The 16,149-nt window shown below is 45.1% G+C and overlaps 1 protein-coding gene across 2 annotated transcripts; it reads right to left on the bottom strand.

The window, feature by feature from the left end:
• Positions 1 to 3,030: 3,030 nt before the first annotated feature.
• slc38a2 (solute carrier family 38 member 2) lies at positions 3,031 to 8,652 on the bottom strand. 2 transcript variants are annotated; one of them, XM_023952368.2, is made up of 16 exons: positions 8,291 to 8,652; positions 7,460 to 7,597; positions 7,281 to 7,362; positions 7,088 to 7,203; positions 6,477 to 6,550; positions 6,290 to 6,382; positions 6,139 to 6,214; positions 5,734 to 5,816; positions 5,605 to 5,663; positions 5,373 to 5,525; positions 5,219 to 5,298; positions 5,034 to 5,134; positions 4,670 to 4,794; positions 4,430 to 4,574; positions 4,148 to 4,245; positions 3,031 to 4,071 (listed from the first exon to the last, which is right to left on the bottom strand). In XM_023952368.2, exons 2-16 carry the CDS (start codon positions 7,588 to 7,590, stop codon positions 3,970 to 3,972), a joined length of 1,518 nt encoding a protein of 505 aa, XP_023808136.1. In that variant the 5' UTR covers positions 7,591 to 7,597; positions 8,291 to 8,652; the 3' UTR covers positions 3,031 to 3,969. The 2 variants fall into 2 exon arrangements, with proteins under 2 accessions (XP_023808136.1, XP_023808137.1); XM_023952369.2 differs by having other exon boundaries at positions 8,158 to 8,643.
• Between the last annotated feature and the right edge of the window lie 7,497 nt (positions 8,653 to 16,149).

The following is a 16,149-nucleotide window of genomic DNA, read 5'->3' on the forward strand; positions in this document are numbered from 1 at the left end:
TGCAGATGAAAGACCAGAACCTGTGCTGGGACCCGTTTGGACCTGGTGGTCCCGCCCCGCGTGCCACCCCCCCCCCATGCCGCCCCGCGACCCCTCCTTTGTGGCTCTCTGGTTGAAGACAAATACAATGTTTATGTTCTTCAAAAGCAATGCGGCGTTCAGACTAGAAGACGCGTTAAGCCAAGCAAAACAGTCGTAGAAATCAACCTTTATTCAACTCGTCACAGTGCGAATCACTCTGCCTACATTACCCATAATGCTCCAACAGTCCATTAAGCGGAACGGCAATGTAGTTTTATCAAAGTCAAATAATTTCACAGGCTTTTGAGCTCAGTGGACCAAACAAAACCCACTAGAAAAACACTATCAAACATTCATCGCTGACGTTAGCGATGCAGCAAAAACCGGCAAATGTTTATGAAAACAAAGATGTCTGAAAATGTGTGCTTCACATTTTAGCAGGGAATCTTTGGCCCCGCCCATCTCAGTTGCGTCACGACAGACCATTTGAATAAATATTTAAATGCAGTTTTAATCTTGATCTTCTTGGCATTTATCATTAGAAAATGCTAGAACATGTTAAAAATTTAAGATATAATAGTTTGTTATCTCCCCAACAATAAAATCAACTGCATAGTTTATTTTTTTACATCACTTACTGAAGTTTTTGATTGATTTAAGTGTCATGCACTAATGTGCCCAGCCCACACGGGCTTAAATGACACTGAAAGACAAAATACATAAAACGTATCGAAACATGCCCATCACAAAAATCCAATAACCCCCCCCCCCCCCCAAGTCTAACAGAATACAAAGTGTCCATTCCTATTGTCCCTGCCTTTGACACAAAATTTACCAAACAAAAAATTTCATTTTAAAAAAGCCAACCTTAAATTTTATCTTCAAATAACCAAAATAAATCAGGACATTTCTTTTCTATCATCTCATACATACAAAGTCTCTGTTTTTCTTACAAAGGAGAATAGAACAAAAAATGAAATTCATCCTCCACCACTTGTAGCTCACAGAGTCTTTCCTCCTCAGGAACGCCTGAAACCCTTGTGTTATCTTAGATGACCCCACCCTCACATTAATGTGTTCTTCCTACCATGACAAACCTCCACCTGTAGGGGGAGCACTCCTGCTCTAAGTTGAGCACATAAGGATCTTTGTCCTCTTTTTAAGTTGTACATAACATATGGCTCAGCAGATAATTTGTAAATAAGTTCTTAATTTTGGTTTTTGAAGCAGTTTCCTTTTCCATTCTTTTTCACAATAACCAACTAAAGTTTCCTTAATCTATCTAATTTCAATTAAAAAACAATGACTGTAGGTTCACAGAGGACAGAATGTTCAACACGTCTTTACACCAGGGATAAATGTGAGCTCTATCCCAATCAAATATTTTCCATAATTTGAGAACTTCTGCTCTTTGTTTGATCACACAAGCCCCCCCCCCCCATGTCCCCCTCTATGGCGGCTTTAGTGGTGAACCTGTGTACACCCAGAAAGTATCTTATTGCCCTGTTTTGAACCTTATCACACTCAGGAGGGTCTTCATAACCCCAGACTCCTGCAGAATAAAATAACACAGATCCCACCGCGGCATCGTACAATTTACTAAACGTGTCAAAACTCAACTCAGGTCAGACCTTCATCTGATTTATCACTGCGCCAAGCGCCCCCCCCAGCAGAATCTGATAACAGCTGCTTTCCTTCTGAGAACATCATATTTTTATAAAAAAACAAAAACCCAGATATTTAGAGGTATCAGTATACAAAGGAGTAGTTTTACCGAAATAACACAGATAAATACTTTGAGGTACAAAAGGCTTTCTAAAATGAACTATTTGTGTTTAGTGAGTCTGCATTGATTCCACTAGTCATTCATTGTATTTAACATTCCTTGTAATTTTATTTCCTCATCAGCTATCAAAACAATATCATCAGCATAAAGTAATATGCTCAAGTTCCAATTATTAACATCAATACCTAAGTTAGTTTTCTTAATTTCTTCAGCTAAGTCATTGACATAGATGGCAAAAAGAGTTGGTGAAAGATCTCCTTGTTTAACCCTTGTGCTATCCTAGGCACTTTAATGTTGGGAGTTGGGTCATCTAGACCCACTAGACAGTGCGCTGAACCTTTTTTCTTCAATGATTTGTGATCTTCACTGGTGGCCATGGATTACAGGAAATCTTTCCACCTTTATCCACCTTTGTCATGGTAGGGAGAACGCGTCAATGTAAGGGTGGGGTCATTTAACCCTTGTGCTATGTTAACTCTCAACGTTAAAGTGCCTAGGATAGCACAAGGGTTAAAAAACAACAGAAACAAAGGTTTGTTTATCACCATAGTAACCGTTTCTAAACCTTGAAATCAGACTCGATGGTTCCCACTTTGTCCACTAGGGGGCGACATTGTCAAGAACATTGTGTCCAGTTTTCTGACAAAATGTTTTCAAAGAGAAAAACTTCTACTATTCCTCCTAATAAAGCAGTCATTTAGGAGAGAAAAAAAAACAATTTTAAAATCAGAATCAGGGATTCCATAGCAGGAATTGGAAAGGGAAGTGGAAACTATACGGACTGGAACGGGTGGAGCAGGTGAGGTGCCATCATGGATGAAAGGAAAGGTGTAGAAGACTGAGGTGAGAGACAGGAGGAAGAGCTGGAGGCAGCAGAGATGAAGAGGCAGAGGTTCTCTTTGGGAGGAATCCATCAGAGGAACAGGTCATGGTGGATGTTTGAGAGGTGGACCAGTGATGATGTAGCTATCAGGACAGAGGTCTAAAGGAACACCGTAGAGGAGGTCCATGGACGTAGAGGACGTTGGAGTGAGAGAGGAAGGTGCAGATGATCGTTTTTGGCGCCTCCTATAGGCAGCAGCTGGAAGACGACCGTTAACACATTTTCATTGAGATGTCCACTAAAGAACAAAAAGTACTTCAAACCACAACAAGACCATTGAAGTATTTCAGGAGGCGCATTCCCGCTTAAACAGACCGAGAAGAATGAAAATCAGACTCTCTGGATGATTTTTGATTTTATTTTTGGACATTTGCTACAGAATTTACAGTGTTTCACTGAAACAAGAGTAACATTGGGGGTCCGAGCCCTCCGTGCCCCTGAGGTCAAGCGGTGGTCCGTCTCCAGAGGAACATTTGGCTGCTTCTCTTTGGGGCAAACGTATAAAAAACACGAAAAGGTTTTGGTTTTTCATGTGAAGCTTCAGTGTGGGATGACTTTGATCGCAGCAGCAGCATCACATGGAGGGCTTCCTGTTCTGCAGCTCCAATGCAATAAAAACAGCTTTTTGCAGTCCGTCTACGGATATGTACATATATACATCATATAAATATATTAAAATAGATTAAATTACACTGCTGACGGTCTTCCATAAATACAGGGTCGACAAAGCGGTTGGTGACGTCGGAGGAGCCGTCAGACCGCTCCTCCACTTGTTTTTTTTTTTAAAAAAACCTGCGAGGGAGCGCTCACTCCTGCTGACTCCTCCCTTCTTCGTGACGACCAGAAATGTTGAAGCTCCTCCTCCGGGAGGCGTGTGCTGAACTCTACAGGTGCTTCTCAATACTCACAGGTGATTTACAAACCGGTTTTGGCAAAAAGAAAAAAAAACACATCGGTTAACGGAGTTGTGAACGCCTCTGGATGAGGAGGAGGTGAGGCGAAACCTTCAAGTGGTGCAGATCGAGCGGCGGTGCTCATAGCCCCGCCCACAGCCGGTTCCTGAGCGCGGCTGAACTCGACAGCTTAGTGTTTTCCGGCAGGAGGCACGTCCATGTTTTTGTTCTGAGCTGTACCTTAACTATAAAAAAAAAAACTATTTCAAAATAAAAGCACATTAAAAAAAAGAGGGGGGGGGGGTCTGTCGGTGGTCTAAAACTGTACAGAGTTCTGAAACATTCTCTGGGAATGTGCTTCCACAGGTCGGATCAGGCTCCGCCCCTTAGTGTCCGTTCTTCTGAAAGGCGTTGTTGGCCCAGTCCACGATGATGAGGGTCATGCTGCCGCACATGACGAAGATCCCGCACACCAGGAACGCCACCGCCTGCGGAGAGAGGGGATCCGGCGTGAGGGCGCCGAAGCGGAGCGGCGTGGGAGGGAAGGAGCGGGCGAGAACTCACCCCCATCTTCTGCATGGACTTCAGGGGCTCCTTCTTCACCAGCTTGATGTAGAAGGCCGAGGGCAGGATGAAGATGAGCATGGCGGCGGCGGAGGCACCTGGAGAGCAGAGCAGAGCGCTGATGAAGATCAGGATCCTGGTCGACCCGAGAATCATGGAAACTTGGACCAATCGGGGACTCCGACTCGGTCGCAAAAGTGCCAAACGTTTGAAAATCGACCGGGAATAATCGCAGTTTCTGCCCGGACGCCATCGGACAACGGCGTGCGGACGAACGCTCACCGATGAAGCCGAAGATGTCGCGTATGCTGGGGACGAAGATGACCAGGATGTTGGTTCCGGCCAGCAGGACCACGGTGATGATGGCGTGGCGGATCCAGCTGAACTCCTTCTGGGCGCACAGCAGGTGGTTGACCGACGTACGGATCTGTGTGAGGGGGGGGGGGGGGGGGGGGGGGGGGGCGGTTAGGTCCTGTCTGACACGCCCCGCCCACCGGTCCCGTCCAAAGCCCAAACACTCACCGGGAAGAGGACCACGGGGACGGTGAGGGTGACGGCGGCGAGCACGGCCAGGCGCACGATCAGCAGCAGGACGTCGGACTTGTAGTACTTGGAGTAGGTGTGCAGCAGCTCCGGCTCCACGTGGACTGAGGAGAACCAGCAGACGGGTCAGACCAGAACCCTCACGTCCCGTCAGAACACAAACTAAGCCGCCTTTCAGCTGTGGATTTTGGCTGTGGGGGCCACCACCACCCCACCCCCCCGCCGTGGCGTTGCATAAGCGTTGTTGTGTTCCGGGAGGAGAACACGGAACAGCTGCAGCCCGGCGGCGGCTTTTCCCGCGCTTACATAACGGACCCTGACGGACGGTGGGACCAACACTCACTGTTGAAGGTCAGGTATCCAAACAGCGCCGCCAGCAGGTACATGATGAACATGGCGAGGAAGGACACGTTGGCCACGTTCTGCATCTTTCTGCGGGAGCGGCTGAAAAACATCAGATCTTCGGGTTAGAACCAGGGGGAGTCTGGGAAACGACGAAGACGAGGGAGAAGAAGAAGAAGAACCTACTCTTTGAGCTCCTCATACATGGGCAGGATGGCGGGGTGGCACACGAAGGCGAAGGTCAGGATGGGGAGAGCGTAGACCGTCTGCGTGGAAACCCGTCAGTGTTTAAGGAACCGTCAAGAGCGGGTTCTAGGGTTCTGCCGGAGCGGTTCCTCACCTGCGAGTTGTAGACGAAGTACTTGGGCTTGCAGTTGTCCTCGCCGTCGTCCGCGGCGCTGGCGTTGACAAAAACCGAGAGGTTCCTCAGGGTTTCGTTCGCGGCCTCCAAGGCGGTCAAAGGGCACGGGATCTGGAACTTCTTGATGATGACCTAGAACCGAAGACCCAAGTTAGAACCCGATTCCCCCACTGCGGGGATGCCGGCACGAACCAGGAAGCGCGGCGCTCACCACGATCAGGAAGAAGACCATGCAGAGCAGGGACAGCCCGCTGGTGTAACCGAGGTAACCTGAGGAAGACAAAAGAGGTCAGCGCTGCCGAGGCGGCGGTCTGCTTGGCTCGCGGGCCGCGGCGCCTACCGAGGTTCCTGAGCATGGACAGCGGCAGGATGATGACCAGCGACACCATCAGCACCAGGTAGTCCCCGTTGACGTACCACTCTCTGTGAGGCGAGAAGAACCAGCCGTGAAGGACAGCCCGGGTCGACAGTTTACAGTAACCCCGCCCCCTCAGAGGGCAACACTTTACAGGGAATGCACTGATGCATTCTGGGAAAACCGCAGCCATTGCATTGGATGGCCAGCCCTAGTGGTCATTTGAGGAACTGCATTACTTAGTACTTCCTGTTCTTTTTTTAAGCTAAGGACATGGCGGCAACGCTTCACATCCACAGTTTGGTTTGGATGTAGAGAACGCCGAGGCAAGAAATGCTAAAAAAAATATGTAAAAAAGAAACAAATCTATGGCAACAGGAAGCCACTGACCCGCCGCTGGCGCCCGTGAAGGACTGGATGACGATGGGCAGCTCGTATTTGACGATGTACAGGTAGCTGGACATGGCTGAAGCAGAACAAAGCCAATCAGTGACGTGGACAGAGGCGACCGCGGTCGACCGCGTTCACCGGCGTCGCTCACCTCCGATGTTCTGCATGGTGATGGAGCAGGAGGCGGCCAGCTTCCCGGGAATGCCGAAGGCTTTGTACCCTAGCTGCTCGTAAACCAGCGCACCTGTGGGGGTCGAAACACAACGAGATCAGGTCAACACCACGACGGACGGCGGCGGGGGGGGGGGGGGGGGGGGCTGCTGCTTCAGGATGCTGACCTCCTTCGTTGGCCGTCTTCAGCAGCAGGTGGACGGAGTAGAGCGAGAAGATCGCCACGGCAACCAGGAGGATTCTGCAAAGAGAGCAGGAGGGTGTGAGGACGCTGCGGCGAAGGACGCCGGCGCCCTCCTGACGGATCAGCAAACGTGGAGGACGGATAAACGCTGATCTCCAAGTGTGCCGGGATCACGGCATCAGCAGAACCCCCCTCCCCGTCGCCTGAACGTGATCCTCTTAACGCTGAGGCAGCAATGTTCCTCTGGACGTATTAATAGTCCAGGGGAAACTTAATCTGAACGCCACCGGAGACTGCTCCAGCGGCCGTCAGTAATCCGTCAGACCCGACCCGGTCTCAGGGAAGACCTGCTCCCCGATCCGGGTCGGTCTGGGGTTCTCCGCCTCCTCCCACCTCCTCCATTCAGGATCTGCTGCTCCTTAATCTGGAAGGATTAGCCTTAAACTGCCGCTCCTTCTTCCCTAAACCGACACCAAAACCCTCCCCAAAACCAGAACCGGCCCGGGTCTGATCAGCCCGTCAGGGTCAAACCGCTGCAGCAGACCAAAACCACACCTGTCCCAGACTCAAACAACCAGAGCGAGCGGCGCTTACACGAAGAGCGCAATGCCCGTGTTGGCCATGGCGAAGGACAGCCCCAGAATGCCGCTGCCCATGATGGCGTTCCCGAGGTTGAAGACGGACATGCCGAAGGAGGCGCTGCCCTGGTGCTGGGGGAAAAACGGAGAGGGTGAGGACAGGCCGGAGGAACAGACGGGACGTCTGCAGGAGTCAGAGGAGCTCTTACGTAATCCGTCTCATACTTCTTCTTGCTTGGGTTGTGTTCGGGCAGGAAGTTCTGACACTCGGGGTCGAACTCCGGGTACGGCCTTTACAAAATAAAAGCAGGACAGTTAGGAGTTTGGCCTCAGCGGGTGGGTGAGCAGGGATGAAGGGTGGGTGAGCAGGGATGAAGGGCAGCCTCACCCCTCCAGAGGAACCTTCTTCTTGATGAAGGTGGTGGGGTAGGGGAACTCGCTGCTGTTGGTGCTGCTGTCGTCTTCCTGGGGGGCACCCAGACTTTTCATTTCGGCGCCGGTGTGTTTCTTGTTGGGCATTTCTGAGCTGGAAAATAAAGAAGGGAAAAGGGCGTTTTATATCTTCCTGCGCGTTCGCGAGCTTTGGATAGTTGAGCGGCAGCGCGCGGCCCCCAGGATGCAGCGCGTGACGTCAGCAGTGGAAAAATACTAGAGAGCCGGAGCGTCACCTGAGGAGATGAATTATAAATTCGCGGCAGATGGCAGACAGGAAAAACACTTTCAAAAGAAAAGCTTAAAGAAAGTATTTTAACATTTTAACTAAATATTTCGACGGGAAAAGAAAAAAAAAAAAGAGCCGGCTTCCACAGAAACAAAAGGCACGTGCAGCTCCTTTTATGGAGATGCCCCCCCCCCCCGTTTCCTCGTGGCGGTTGTGCCCCCCCAGGAGTGCTAACAGACATTTCAAGCAGAACATTTTTAACGCTCACGAGCCGCTCCCAGAATTCCCGGCATCCCCAAGACCGACCGGCTCGTGTCAGCCGGTACCCCCCCCCATAGCCGGTGTCAACCCCACGTCTGGACATCAAAGTGCGCGAGGCCCCCCCCCCCCCCCCCTCCCCCAAGCCAGGCCAGGCTCGTGCACACCTGAATTAAGACCAGCGGCTCCTCGCGCCGTGACTCAGAAGGTAAATAATTCAAGTCTTTGCGGGTGGAAGCGTCACAGAAACAGCCACGCCCACTTCTGTCTGGTAATTTTCCAGCGCGAGGATGCTCCTACCTGCAGCAAGACGGACGCTGAAAACCAAATAAAAACTCCTTTCTGGTGGTCAGAAACAGCTCGAGTCCGGAGGAATTCTTCCAAAAAAATAATTAATTAAAAAAAAAACAGTCGGATCCGCGATGATTTATGATTTTCAATGGATGAATTCGAATAAAAAAGCTGTTCGGACTGGAAAAACCCGCTCCTAGGAAGAATAAAAACCGAGTTTTTAGGGTAAAAACAATCCCAAAAACTATCTTAAATAAGAAAAAGCCGGGACTGGAGCGGCGGCAGAGAGTTCTGATGGAGGTCCTGTTCTGAGGAAGCAGCCCTCCGCGCGCCGGTTTTATTGCATCAGCTCGGCTCAGCGCAGTGGGCGTGGCCTCGCTGTGACGTGTTTTGTATACAAACAGATCCGCCTGAGCCACAAGTCCATCCCACCTCTGGAAAACCACAGCCCCCCCACCCCCCCATCCACCCCACCCCGTCTGTCTACAGGGCCTGAACGCTTAATCCGGTTCCATGCACAGCCAGAAATCCGACTATCGCGTCTTCAAGCAGCATCATCTGATGACTTTATGACAGCAGCTGTTTGGGTTTTTGAGAAATCTGGCTTTTCCATTTCATCCGAGGAATTTGAAGAGACAAAAAAAAAAAATAATAAGAAGGGTTGAAACTGGAACCGGCTGAGTGGATACCAACCATCCTGTCATTTGGTTTTCCTCATGAGCACAAACGCAGAAAAAGTCAGACAGAAAGTTTAAATCTGATGGTAGTGACAATATGCAAACACGGATCTTTATTAAATACTAGCTTTCGAAGTGCATGTAAGCATGTAGATTAGATCTGAATTGTAAATAACATTCAAATCCGTGACTGTACGTGAGAGCTGGACTGAGAGTCCTCCTGTTCCAGACAGGAAGTGGTTCCCAGAAGCTAAAATGCCTGAGACTTCTATAGAGAAATAAACAGCGGTTACTCAGTCCTCCTATTGGTCAGAATGACCATTCTTGATCTTTGAATTTGTTCTTGCTAATTCTCATGATATATTCATTTTCGTGCAAGTTATTCAACTTATAAACTGACCAATCAGAGGTCTCACGTCAAAAACATTTGATTGACAGATCCTCCCGAGCCAACTATCTTATTTTTTAAGCTTTATTTGTTAAAGTTTCTGAAATTTTACAACTTTTTAACTCATTGAAAAACAAAGAGTTTTTCCATTTTTAACATAATTTTACAAGAGCATCAGAACTTTAACGCATGTAGTGGGGTAGACCAATGACCTCCATCTTTCTTGTTATTGACAAAAACGTATCAGTCAACTCACATTTGTTATCATATAATATCTGTACCGGTTGGCTGAACATACTGCGTCCACTTGGACCATGTCCCATAGAAGGTGTCCATCTGCGTTTTCAGGTTTTCAGTGTTTATCCAGTCCTCAACTGTTGGTGGTTTCAGTTTGAGTCATCTCCTCATTAGCGCCTTTTTGCTTACTGCTAGCAGCATATACAGGAGTTTCTTGTCCTTTGAGTCCGGTCTCTCTGTTGATACGTTGCGAAGATACAAGGCTTCGACGTAGAAAATGCCACGACATTCTGTACACGTTCATGAATTCTAAACCCTAATTGAAAAATCAACTGGCAGTTCCAAAAAAACATGGTTGTGGTTGGCACCCCCCACCCCACATCTCCAGCAATCAAGCTAACGTTCGAATGATAGGGGTGTGGCCTTCCGACAAGCTCACTCTTAATTGGTGAGAGTGGTTACCATAGAAATGTTGCCCTCAATCGACTTGGACTAACCACTGCGTGTCGGTATCTCGAGAAAATGGTGACACTTCATTTGGTTGAAGCCGAAATCAAACTGATATCTCTGGGTGACATCACGGTCACTCGGTCCAGGTCTCACATACAGTCAATGATTTTGTCACATTTTTCTGTAAGGAAAACCCTGCAAGCTCCATTTAAACTCAAAGATGAAGCTTTGCAGGGACAGTCAGCCATAAATGCTCTCCAGTAAAAGAAAAAGGGACAAGTCATTTATCTATCTGCCACAGTCCATGTCATTCTGGTTATGCTAGTTGTCATTCAGGTGTAGTCCAACATGGGCGGGTCCACCACTTGTGTTAGACACCTGAAAACGGTCATGTCCAACAACAGAGCTGGATATGTTCCAGCTGTGTCCTCAAACCAATCCTGAAACAGGAAAAATTGGATATATTAGCAAACAAAAATGATTGTTTTACGAATTTTCCTCTTTTTTGAGATCATTATCTGCGAGCAAACGATCAAAAACAAAGGCATGCTGTGAATGGACTTGTGTGTCTCAGTAACTCAGTAACCAAATGACTAAACTTCATGTCCTTAAGGAACACAGATCCATAGGTCTATTTTGCAGTTTAAGTCTTACATTCATAACATTTGATTTGAGTGTAATAAATACTCAATTGTGCCTTTAGATTGTGACGTCACAGTGGGGAACTGCCCCCTCCAGGAAGAGTCTGCGCTGCCAGCTCCGCCCCCAGGCTAACAGACACACCCACTTTTTTTGTGGAGCTTGCGGCTAAATGCTCTCCTTTTATTTTAGGTTTGGGTGTTGTTTGTTTATTAAACACAGACAGGCTGCCGAGGCCAACCCTACGTTGACGTCATGAAATGGGCGGCTCCCACACGGAGCAAAAGGCGGAGCCTCAGAGATCAAGTTGTCTTACTTCCAGGTAAGAAACTACCTGCGAAATAACTAATATTTAATTAAAAAATTGTTTGTTAGTGTGTCAAAGGTAATAAATGATCCTATATATGGATGTAGTTTACTCGGAAAGGCTTAACAAAAGCATGACATAGGCCCTTTAAAGATGCTAATTTAATGGCTAAATGCTAACCAAGTCAAAAACACTAAATGCTAAAGCCACGAAAAGCCAAATTGACGAAAAATAAAAGAAGACATTAATTTGAACGTGATTGCTATACAACTGAGCTTTAAATTATGTTAATAAAATGATGAAATGCTAAATTATCAGAGCACATTACAGGAAAGCTGAGGTAAAAGAGCAACACCAGCAATTCCAACCAATCAGGGATAATAAACGCCACACAGTGATTGTACTTTTCTGACACTGACCCTTCAGAAACTACATCTAATACTTTTACTGTTATAAACAGTTATGTGAGTTGTTAGTCTCTGTTGTACAGAATGGTGAAAACTGTCTTTGCTAACTTCAAAACACCAAAAGATGCGTTGTTAGGTCTAATGCCAAAGAAGATGACAAAGGACTCCGGTTTACTTTTAAATCTCTCGCTCATTTTGGCCAAATTTCATATTCCCAAATGTAAGTTCTCTGGTCAGAAACCCTGTTTCATTGTATCTTTTCTGAGTTAAATCTGTTTATTCCTAATTCTGAGAGGCAAAAAGCAAATCAGAACCTTGTCTGTATGTGAAAGATTCAACATTTTCTGGTAGAGTTGAACCCCCTAGCTTATTTTTATTTCTATTCTTTTTTTCTACTTCTGTATTCGATATTTGCAATTGTTGCAAGTGTTCTGAATGTGATTTTTTGTAAAATGGCATAATGTGCAACAAAGTTTATAAAAAAGAAAAAAAAAGCACCATGCTAACACAGTTAGCTTAACAAAAGCTAAATGCTAATTTGGTTGATGTGCGGAAATGAACTTGTTTGTAGTGGTTCATGTGTGTTGAGAAGCTAAAAGATAGAAAAACGATGCTGTGACCAGAACAGATCAGGATTTCAGAACAGCTTCAACGATCTGTTTTTAGGACGATTACACACAAACATGCCCATGTGGAGGCGGCTCTTCCGATCTCCATTCATGTGTGAGTGTGTGTTTGTGTGGGGGGGGGGGACTTTCCACTGTCCTGGGTGTCAAGTGTGTGATGAGGAAGTGGAAGCTCGTTTCCCTACTACACTGTTGATGAACCATTGAATCTGATTCAACAGCTCGCTTTTGTTTCATCATCACGATTCAAGAGTTTTATTTGCTCTTATCTAGATTTTTACAACACCACATGTAGAAATATGGAAAGCCGAGCAGGACAAATTTATGGGAGCTTTTGTGAACAAGGAAATATTAAGACAAAAGTGACATCAGCCTCCAAAAATGTTTGGATCGTACTTTTATGGCATTTTACTCTTAATTTTTGTGTTTTGATCGTTAACATAGTTTATCAACGACCTCAACTTTCACCGTCGCTGATATCAGCTGAAGAAGGATATGGACCTGAATCTAATGTCTGCAGACAGAACATGGAAGAGAACTATTAACTCTGTTTTGAACCCAAAAGAACGGCTGTTATCAGTAATAGAAGAAATACCAACCTTGGACAATCGACAGTTATGGACCCTTTTTATTTTTCCCCTACAGCATTACTTTATTATAAAAATAAATAAAAATACAAAAAAATATTAAAAAAAGTAAAACAAATGATTAATCACTTATTGAAAATTGTTAAATTGATTGACCTTTAATGATATTACTTCACTTTCTCCAAAAAGTCATAAATTGATTCAAAAATCTTTCCTAATGTAGCATAATTTTGCACATGTTTATAACTTTTGATACTTGATGAAATTTTGCTATGAAAATTCCTGAAGTAGTGTTGTCTGCTTTACTGATATAGTATTATGTTTTATTCATATGAATGACTTTTATAAGTAACATAATCTGCATATATTTCAGATGACTGATCTGCATTTGCCATGTTGATTTCTAAAATAGTTATTTTTGACGTAATACTTAAGTAATTCATCTTTGTCATGTGCTATATCGATACTTTATGATTCTTAATTCTGTCTGATAAAAGCTAGGAACCGGATATTGATAAATCATGTAATAAAATGGTTACAGTATAATCGGGGTGGGATTATATAAGTTCGCTTCCTTCCACTCCCTTTCAAGCAATATTTAGTAATATGTCTAATTATCCTAAGTTTGATTAGTTACTGTATGAATGTATAACTGATGATGATATTGCTGTTGTGTATTATTTCTACTTAATTGCTTGAAATAAACCATTTCAAATCAAAAAATCAAATCAAAAATGTCCTTCAGAGGGTTCATTTGAAAAAATGTAGAGTTTTTAAAACTTCTTATGTTTTGTCATTTAATTATTAGTGAAAAACTCAAGTAGATGATTTTTCTCTGTAATTTCTACTCTGTTCCTACAAACGTTTCGTTTCTAAATTGAGCACAAAGAAATTCAAATTTAACAAACATAAAAAAATTACAATAGTTTTGAAACCTTCATTAAACTGTTTTTTTTTTCCATTTACTACAAGTACAAATGTTCAACTTAGACTTCCAAATGTTTGGACCGATGTAATTATAAACACTTGTTTCATTGTTGCAGTGGGCGGTATCCAAGAGCCAATAGTTTTCTTGTAATTCTGTGCAGTCGTACAGTAAAACTGTGTTGCAATAGCTGACGTGACTTTAATCATTTAGCAGGTCTCATGATCGCTCATCTGGGTCATTCTGCACATTCATTTCATCAGGCCGCGACCTTCTGTGTTGGAAGTCGCTGTTTCAGGTCGTCGGCAGCAGGTGGTGAAGCAGCTGCAAATGAAGGCATCCTTCTTGTGACCACATTATGCAACATTATTATGTCTTTAAACCCGTAGCGCTCCGCAAAAACCTTCACTGCAATCCCCTCAACTCGTGACTCGAGGTCAGACCATCAAACGGAGACAAAGCTGGACGGACATCAGTCGAACGGTCCGCTTATTTTTTGCTGAAATGTCTCATTTTTTTGAAGCATCTTTGCCTTTTGGGAGCATCAATTAGTTTAGTTTATGAAGAAAGTTGGAACAAAGATTTTCTTGTAACATTTTTTCACCACTATGTGTACAATCAGATATTAAAAAACAAGCCTTCGTTTGGGTTTTTAGTACGTTAGACCTAATGCGGATCAGAAAACTGGAACAGAGGGCGAGGAATGCAGACCTTCGACACAGAACACAGGCAAACATCTTCAGCTGAGAGCCAGGCTGATCAGACCAGAGGTGGTCCAAATGACGGCCGTCGTTGTTCTTCAGCGTTGATTAGATCATCTGCTCCTGCTGCAGCTGTAATGCTTGCTTTGTCTTGGGGGGGGGGCGAAGGAAGTTCTGAGGAAACAATGCGTTCAGTGTATCGAGGCCTCCACGGCAGACACTGGCTCGGCGCACAAAGCCAAGCGTGCACAGGCGTGACCTCTGCACAAATCCTGCAGGAATTCACACACACCTTCACGAAAAACCTGTTAGCGGCTGACTGTTTGTCATCGATGAGAGAAAACAATGCACTTCGTGACAGATTATCCATGATGGGAAACTCCATTGGGTCAAAAAGAATTCTGTTTGTTGAGATAGAAACGAAACTCACAACCTCTAGAAACTCCTAAACCACCAACCAACCACAGAGATGGTGAGAGGAAGCTCTCGAGATCAGAGGAAACACAACATACATACAAACAAAAACCAAAACACACAAAATGTATGAACTGTAATCCAACTTTTCCTTCTTATACTTACTAAGGTTACTAAGGCTCCTACAGTGACTCAATAAAGGCCGTAACCCTTGTGCTATCCTAGGCACTTTAACATTGGGAGTTGGGTCATCTAGACCCACTAGACAGTGCTCTGAACCTTTCTCCTTCAATGATTTGTGATCTTCACTGGTGTCCATGGATTACATGAAATCTTTCCACCTTTATCCACCTTTGTCATGGTAGGGAGAACACGTCAATGTAAGGGTGGGGTCATCTAAGATAGCACAGGGGTTAAGGGGGCAGTTCTTGGTCTTTATTTTAGGAGAACCCTCATGACTTCAAAACTTTACTTGGTGATATCAAATCATGCAACAATCCCTTTGAGTCTGGATCAGTTTGGGAGGTTTTTGGAGGAACTGAAGGAACCAGATAGGAAGATTTACACCACAATACCCAACTCTGAGCAGCTTAGAAACACCTGTGGGGGAAAGGAAACAAAGTGACTTTTCAAAGTTTTCTTGAAAGTTTTTATGGGGACAAAACCAAAAATACTTGATCACTTCCTGTCTGAATCATCAACACGGCAGGAAAATTTCTTTTTCCCACCAGTGTTTACATTTTCCAGTGACATGCTGCAGATCCAGCTGCTTGGGCTGGTTTGTTGTGGCTTTGCTGTATTGTTTCCAAGTGCCTTCATATAGATACTGTATGTAAAAAAATCCACACTCAGCCTCATTGATGCCCATTATGTTTCTATGGACCAAAACCCAACATAATCCAGTCTGTTTATTACCTGTCTAGGTTAGTTATTGACATTAAAGTAACATTAAGGCTGAGAAAAAGAGGTTATCTCCTATGTAAGAAAATGTGTTCATCTTTCAATGCTAAGAAGCAAGAAAAGAAAATTAAATCCACGAGCAGCGTTGTGTGGCCCGCAGGCGCTACCCATCCTTGGCCTCGTCCCCCACCACTACCCGCTTTAACCCTTGAGCTATCTCAGATGACCCCACCCTTCCATTGACGTGTTCTTCCTACCATGACAAAGGTGGATAAAGATGGAAAGATTTCATGTAATCCATGGACACCAGTGAAGATCACAAATCATTAAAGAAAAAAGGTTCACAGCACTGTCTAGTGGGTCTAGATGACCCTACTCCCAATGCTAAAGTGCCTAGGATAGCACAAGGGTTAAAGTGCTAGCATTACGATCAGCATGGTGGGATATTTTCTACACTAACATTGAAGAGCATAGATTTTTACGAGAAAAAAAAAGAATTTTGTTGCTAGATGCTAAAGGTATGTACATCAATGTCTGATATTTTAATTCCTTAGTTTGAGTTGCTGTATGGTTTAGATCCATTTAACAATGATGAGTTAGTTGGGTTAGA

Source organism: Oryzias latipes, chromosome 23 (genome assembly GCF_053564925.1).
Source record: "Oryzias latipes strain Hd-rR chromosome 23, Olatipes_Hd-rR_3.1".
Taxonomy (NCBI): Eukaryota; Metazoa; Chordata; class Actinopteri; order Beloniformes; family Adrianichthyidae; genus Oryzias; species Oryzias latipes.